At 37.3% G+C, this 7,612-nt stretch overlaps 1 protein-coding gene and 1 long non-coding RNA gene across 2 annotated transcripts; one reads left to right on the top strand and one right to left on the bottom strand.

Annotated features, from left to right (window-relative positions):
* The first annotated feature begins 1,932 nt into the window (after positions 1-1,932).
* On the top strand, positions 1,933-3,031 carry LOC111786042. Its single transcript, XR_002813741.1, has 2 exons — positions 1,933-2,503; positions 2,807-3,031. It is a non-coding gene; the product is annotated as an uncharacterized LOC111786042 (long non-coding RNA).
* Positions 3,032-4,932: 1,901 nt separating this feature from the next.
* Positions 4,933-7,412, bottom strand: LOC111786041 (uncharacterized protein At1g76660-like). The gene is made up of 2 exons (XM_023666395.1): positions 7,210-7,412; positions 4,933-6,509 (listed from the first exon to the last, which is right to left on the bottom strand). The coding sequence occupies exons 1-2, from the start codon at positions 7,345-7,347 to the stop codon at positions 5,283-5,285; spliced, it is 1,365 nt and encodes a 454-aa protein (XP_023522163.1). The 5' UTR covers positions 7,348-7,412; the 3' UTR covers positions 4,933-5,282.
* Positions 7,413-7,612: the final 200 nt, after the last annotated feature.

Here is a 7,612-nt window from a genome sequence, read left to right as displayed (position 1 = left end):
GGATGACATATTTTGTTGGGTATATAGAACAAATTTGTTAAAACACATGGCTGTGATTTATAATTGTTCTTTCATTAGAAAGTAAACATAAGCAAACTTGTTCATGATAATGTGTCATAGAATGAGGAAGAGTAGAATTCTTTGGAAAAGCTCATTAGCTAAGATCCACAACTTTGTTCACTCCAGAATCAGAGAAGTGTAAGAATAGATGACAATCTAGATAACATCTGTTTGCTCTATTGCAGTTCATTGATGCTGGAGCTGTGCTTTCCCTAACAATGTTTGCACGCTGTAGTTTGTCTTATCTCGCATGTGAGATGCCACTAGAGGCTCTAAACAATGTAACGCAAGCTCAAGTGATATCACCTGTTTGGCATATTGCATCTTATATGCAAGCTGCCGCACTTTTTGCCCTAGGTAGCGACAATGAGGCCCAAGCAGCCCTCAGAGAAGGATTTGCACTTGAAACAAAAACAACTGCCAAATAAGTAAATGACCCACTTATGACTAAAATTATTAGTATTGCAGAAGTTGAACTTTAACTGTAGACACAGGCGTGTCAAAGTTGATCAAACTTATCCATTTGTCCTCAAATCTATCCATAATGCTATGCTGCAACTTTAGAAGGTCTTTTCTTGCAGCCCCTGCTGATGGATTCACTTTATTAATGTGATCGTGGCACGAAATGGCTCTCTCGTGCTTTCATCAGTTTTCTTGATACATTGGCAAAGAAAACTAGACTTGAAGATTAATATAATTCTGCAAAATAGTCAACTGTTAAAATTACATGGGAAAAGGGGAGGATGGGTAGTATGCTTGTAATTTCTTTATAGTACTGTTAGCTTTTGTCATATTTCTGTTAGACTATTATCTTATGTTTGTTTTTGCTGATAAATGGGCAAATGTCTTTCGTTAACACTATATATTCAATCATTCAATGCTCTTTTAAATGTTGTTTATAGTCTATCATTCATTCATATCATGTTTAATGGCCATCTTCTTTAATGTTGCCACAAAAAAACTCACATCATGTTTCAGAACTCATCTTCTTACGATTTATAATCTATTTATTCTATTATATGGAGTTTTTGTGAGGAAATAGTGTTAAAGAAGCAGAAAGGAAACGATGGACTTCAAGGAAGTCTAAGATATAAGGTAACACAAGGATAACCAATGAAAACTTGTATTATCAGCAAAGGATGTTAAGAAGACAGTCAAAAGGAACAAATGTCGGAATAAGTCCATGACCTCAAGACATAAGTTAAGGCATAAAGGATGTAAGGACGATTATAAGGACCAACTCGTAAAAAGACCCTCAAGGATCTTGGAAGAACATAACTAAGAATTATTCTACGTTACAACCCTTAAGGAATAAGGTTTATTATGTCAAGGATTGTTGGGTATAAGGAATTTAATACACCGTATGCTCTAAGATGTAAGGTAACACAAGAATAACTAAAGAAGACTTGTATTCTTAACAAAGGACGTTGAGAAGAGACAATCAAAAGGAATAAATGTCGGAATAAGTCCATGGCCTCAAGACATAAGTTAAGGACTTAAGAGGACGTAAGGACGATTATAAGGACTAACCGGTAGAAGGACAAACCCGTAAAAGACCCTCAAGAAACTTGGAAAGACATATAAGAACAAGTACCCCTAAGGCAAGATAATAAGAACCATGAACTTTCAGGGAAGTAAGTAGTATCAATGCCCTAGCAAGGTTTTATAAGGCCTTTCGAAAAGGTTTGGAATAGAAATGGAGAAAGAAATTCAAGGTGCTCAAGAAATGGAAAATGGCCAAAAAAAAAAAAAAGATGGTACTCTCTTTGAATGGTTGGGTTTCCTAGAAAAATTGAATGATAATATCGATACGGACTTGATTTATTAAAAGAGGATGACTCACTTCTTGGGATTGGCTATGACCAGTAATAACTAAAGTTTGTTTTTGGGGCAATGAGGACATTACCAAGCTTATTTGATATACTAATCTAAGTTGCTTATTTGATGATTGCTTTCTTAAAAGTTCCTTGACTATGATATACTAATTCACTCTATCATGTGAAATTTTAGGTGCAGAACTCTCTTTGCTTGTGGACAATCAAAGCTTTCCAAAGAGCTTGCCAGGTGATTTGGAGGGTGAATAATCAAGAGAAACTTTGCTTACTATCCATATATTTGAACACAACAATATTCCTCGTGTATTTAGGCCTTTTCTGCATGATACAACCTTTATATTAACATCCTTTTCTTATTGATTTCCAAAGTTATCTTATCAAGTCAAATTTGATATACAACTATCGTTTCTCTACTTTTTTCTTTTTCATGAGAATTAACAGCCAACGCCATTCATCCTGGAGCAATTGTTACCGATCTACTATGTTTTGTAATATCCCGATTTGTACCAAAAGAATTAAAAAAAAAAAGGTCAGTGACGTCAGCATAGGACATTAACATGATATCAGCAGAAGGTCAGCATGATGTCAACGTGACAGTACGGTCAACGGTCAGTTTTTTTTTAATTACAGCTTGACTCATGCGCAATTAGTGCAAGGTTGATGGTAGACTTTGGAAAACAAAAACATAGAGCAAGTATAAACCCTAAAGTAGGAGTCTATAAGTTTTAGGGTACGTATGAGCCTTATACGACCAGCACAAACTACATGTCATGGCATTGGCTAATGTAATAGTAAGTATCTAAGCACATAGCTTAAGAAACCGCCACAAAGGCGAAGTCTGACAAGAGCATACAAGTGGTTGCTTGCTGAGTATTTTTTATACTCATTTCTATTATTCTTTGTTTTTATAGACGGAGCTTAGACCATTCTTGATGGCGGGAGCGTGCAGAGCTATGCGGTTGCAAGAGGCATCCCTATGTCAAGTCTTTTCCTTTTATGTTGTTCTTAATATTATTTTAATGTTATTTATCTCGAAACTCGTGTTATTTTGTAACTGCTTTTGATGTTGACGCCGTAGAATATTTTGTACTTTAAATTAATATTATGTCAGTTTTAAATGCATGTTTGATTTTTCTCCTCGTGTTTCTCTGTTGTACAAAATTGAAAATTTTTACCACCCTATTTACCCTTTAGTCCACATGGCGATCTGTGATTCGAGGTATCGAAAAGAAGGTCGTTACAGATTGGTATCAGAGCCCTAGGTTGATTAGGTCATGTAGACAATTTTCCCTTGAAAGAGAGTCGTTTGGGTCTTTTGTAGCTTGGCTCGTAAGTAGCAAACACGATAACTCCAATTGAATTGCATGCATATGCTGACATTTATGAATTTGAATAAGTTAAGCTTTGGTTAGAATACCTAGTAACCAAACTCTATGAGGAGGTAGGCCCTAATTGGGTTCAATCTCACTCGTGACTCCTAGTAAGGAAAGACACGCCAAGGACAAGAGTTCAAGTGGGTAGATTCTCCAACTGCTGTCATGGTAAGGATACCATGACACTACGACCCCTGACCCTGGGCACTGTGGCAAAACAGAGTAACAAAAACAATGGGGACGACGTTCGAATGTCCTAAGGGTCAAGATATTTGAGGCTTTTGCAAGCATGACCCATCGACATTTGATGGAAAGAACGTAACCCCAGCTCATCAGGTAAGAGAAGAATCAGAATACCACAAGCGGGCGATGCCATTGCTCGAGGCAAGAGCAGGTGAGACAAATGTTAGGCTAGAGAGGACTATTTCTAAGGAGAGCTTTGGGATTAGGATTGCCTAAAGGTGAAAAGTCCCGATAACCTAAAAATAGCTAGGAGAATTGGAATTGGATAGGCAACGAACTCCTTATCACCTATATTCATGCAGATAATCTCCCTGGTGATCAAATTGAGCTGTGCGGTTGTAGGTAGGAGGGACCCCTAGATTGAGTCTTTTCCTTTTATTTTGCTTTTAATATTATTTACCTTGAAACTCAAGCTGTATTATAACTACTTTTGATGTTGACTCCACGAAATATGTCGGTTTAAAGGCATGTTTGATTTTTCTCCTCGCGTTTCTTTGTTTTACAAAATTGAAAAATTTTACCATCCTTTTTTCCTTTCATTGTGTCCACGTGATGATCTATGATTCGAAACATCAAAAAGCAGGTTGTTACCGTTTCCATTGCCTCATCAATGGTAGCTTCTCGTCCGGTAACATGTGTAAGGAATCTCTGTGTATATCGACTTGTTCAGTAGGTATTTTAGTTCTTGATTTCACCCAATTTTGTTGAGGACTATTTACTTATGTGGCGTTGAACCCCCAAGTAAAAGGGGTAAGTGGAGAGTATTTTGTTGATAATAATATTGCCAGCCCAACCAATCATGCCAAGAATATGTAGTTGGCCAAGAAACTGTGGGATTTCAGCGTGGAACCAACCAGTCCAAAATAATTTGAATCTAATAGAAGCCTTTTGTTACTCTTAGCTTCTCATCTCAGACTTTATGTTATTGATATATGAACTGTTAAATGGTGGAAGTAGATGTATCATTATTTTTAGTTTCAAGTGCCCCTTTGAGCCTATAGAAACAATTACTGAGCACAAGTTTGTTATACTGTGTAACAAATACAATAGTGTTTTTGTAGATTTCAGTCCAAAAGTGTTACAAAAGTATTTTAAACACCTATTCTGGATAAGTAATTCACAACCAGCTCATGTAAAAGCTTTAGAAGATAATTATGAATATAGTAACTTTTTTCTTTTTTCATTTTCTTATAAATAAACTCCAGCAACATGTTGCCCTTGGGAACCAGAGCAGCGTGTTTGTGTACTGGTGCTGTAATTCTTATTCTGTTTGCAGGTCATCCATTTCATACAATGATGCATGTCGATTAGACAGTTCTGCAATTTTTGGGTTTTGGGTAGCCCAACCCAATGGATTCTCAACCTTTTTTTCTTTTTTTCTCGTGTTTTAATTCTAATTAATTCAAGACCGACAAAAGAAACGCTGTCAAAAGATAAAAACAATTTTTATTACCATATTTACACACTTTCAATTTCTACAGAATACTAATAGCTGTTACAATTCAAGTGAGGAGCCACTACTGTATGTTAATAGGGCCCATTGTCGCCTACAGATTTCTAATTATCATACTATTCAGACCTGCCTGTGTTTAGGAGGTCAGATTGTTGAAAAGAATATGGCTTCTGGTTTTACTCTTTTCATGATTTATCCTCTTTTTTACCTTCAAAGCTCACCAGTCCTCTAGCAATTTGTCTTACCTATTACCTACTAAATTGCAACTGCAAAACATGATGGGCATGAGGAAATTCCAGAGGATAATCACCAGTTTGCTCATCTTTGCTGCGCCATTGGAAAGAATGACCAGGCCCCCGTGGTCGTGCCTTTTGTCTCTACATCTTTCGCATTAGCCCACCAGTCCGAGTTGATATTAGGCTTAAGTGCATTACTTCCATTGCCATTATCAAAATTAAATTCATTCACAGACCCAAGAGTAGTAGAATGATGATGTTCTTGATGCTGATTTGCTTCTTCACCGTCTGCTGCCTTTTCTTCTATACCATTTGAGCTATGACCACCACCGGAAGAAGTTTCTTTAGCCGTTTCAAATGTTTCATGCATTGGAGATGATGCAACTGCAACATTTGACTCCAGTGGCTTACTTTCTACGTTTCTTAATAAAGAATCTTCATCAGATAACTCAAATGAGAATCTATGATTAGTAACATCAGGTTCCTCCATTTGGCTTCCATCAATGAGAATTTGAATATTTTGGGATTCATTCATTGAGTCTGAAGTTCGAGGATTCAAATCAAAATCATCATCATTCGATTTGAATCCTACAGAATTTTGAGTGCAAGAATCAGAACTTTGCCCTTGTCTGTCAAGGTTCAACAGCGCAGGTGGAACATCCAATGAGAAATTAGAAAATTGAGAAGCAGAGGAAGCAAAATCCAAATCTGGCAAAGGCGAAGATGCCCCAGAAAGAGAAATGGCAGAGCGTGGCGATATGAGGTTGCTAACTGGGCTACCAGGATAGAATTGATAAGATTGAAAGTCATCATTAGGACATGAATATTGGTCATCAGACTCAGCTTTCTGAAGGGTAGGTTGAAGAAACTGAGCAAATGGAACTTCAGGGGAAGAAGGTGTAGTCAAGTGGATAGACTCAGGAGGAGTGAAGGAAGGAGTCGATGGTTCAGTGGTAAGAGTAGAAAAATTCAGAGGTGGAGATACAAGCTGAGTCTCATGAGCAAATGGGCCAATGGCAAAAATTGAGGAAGGCCCATCAGGAGAATACATGTTAGCAGTGAGAGAAGTGAAGGAGAGTATATTTGAAGGTGATTGTGTAGCAGAAGGTGGCTCTGATTGAAGAAAGGATACAGGGGAAGAGGGAGGTGCAGCAAAAGGAAGCACAATGTCTGGGGATTGCAATGAATTTTGATGAGCCTCAGGCGAAGGACTTGGTTCTGGGACAAGGACAGCATGCCCAATTCGTTTCCTCTGTTTGAGAGATCCAAAGCACCAATAAATACTCCAACAGCTACCCCATCTTCTTTTCTGGGGGTAATCAAACAAACAGAAAAGGAGGAAAGTGATAATGACATCAGTACAGAACAGTGCAAAGATTTTGGGCAAATGAGAGTCCTATTTGTTGGAATCTTTATATAAAAAGCATTACTATTCCTCTATATAGAAGAACATTTTTAAAAAAAGACCTCTCTGTATCTCTTTTTGATAAAAAGAAGAATGGAGAGATGCCTTTCTGATAAGAAAAAGGGCAGTGTTATATTACAAAAAGACAAACAAAATTGGTTGGGAACAGCGCATTGCTTCCGGACACAGTCGTCCAATCCAATACACTAATCTTGGTACTTTCCAAACCTTAAAAATCTAATAATCATATGCGAGAAGAAATCCAAAAGGAGAAAAAGAGGGAAAACGAAACTCGTGATTCCCTTTTACGCTTGAATCCATGTGACGATTCACAGTTTCAAAGCAAACAAACAGAAGTAGCAGAAAAAGGGGGAAATTAAAAGCATTATATAGAATTCCGCAATCCACAACAAACAACACAGATTCCATTCCGCTATATGCTATATATCATCCCTCGAAAATCAACTACATCCTAATACCTAACGGAATCAAGAACGAACAATAATTTCCAAAAACAAGGCCAGTATCTCAATCCATAGGTAACTAACACTAACACCTAAAATTCCAAATGATTGATTAAAAGGTGAAGTGATATGACGAATACCTGGACGGCAGTAGCCCGAGGAAAACGATGATCAACGGTCGCGATCGCATCGGCCGCCGCAGTAATGGTCTGAAAAGTGTTATTCATAGGCCTCAGATCAGCAGCATCAGCATCCGCACGCCGCCTCATCGCTCTCATTGATCGACGCCAGGGAATCGCTGATCGTGTTCATAGAAGAAAGTTGTGGTTCCTCTTACACGAAATTTTTCGGGGGAAAACACAACAAATAAGGAGAATTTGCAGTCAGAAAGTGAAGAGAAAGTTCGTTAGAAGAGAGAAGAAAGAAGACGGAAATTAAATTAAAAAGAATTATTATGTAATTAAAAAGAAAAAATTATTTAATAAGTGAAAGTGAAAGTAGCTATTTATTTGGGTTTATCTTTAATAATTATCATTATTATTG

The sequence above is a fragment of the Cucurbita pepo genome, unplaced genomic scaffold (genome assembly GCF_002806865.2).
Source record: "Cucurbita pepo subsp. pepo cultivar mu-cu-16 unplaced genomic scaffold, ASM280686v2 Cp4.1_scaffold000963, whole genome shotgun sequence".
In the NCBI taxonomy this organism is placed as follows: domain Eukaryota; kingdom Viridiplantae; phylum Streptophyta; class Magnoliopsida; order Cucurbitales; family Cucurbitaceae; genus Cucurbita; species Cucurbita pepo.
Note: the sequence above shows the minus strand (reverse complement) of the source record. Positions and strands in the feature narration are given on the sequence as shown.

Bases quoted from the DNA above. Each gene is read 5' to 3' on its own strand.
- LOC111786041 (XM_023666395.1), bottom strand. From the start codon at position 7,347: ATGAGAGCGATGAGGCGGCGTGCGGATGCTGATGCTGCTGATCTGAGG. The intron at 6,510-7,209 runs GTATTCGTCATA...GATTACCCCCAG, and splicing joins CTCGGGCTACTGCCGTCCAG to AAAAGAAGATGGGGTAGCTG.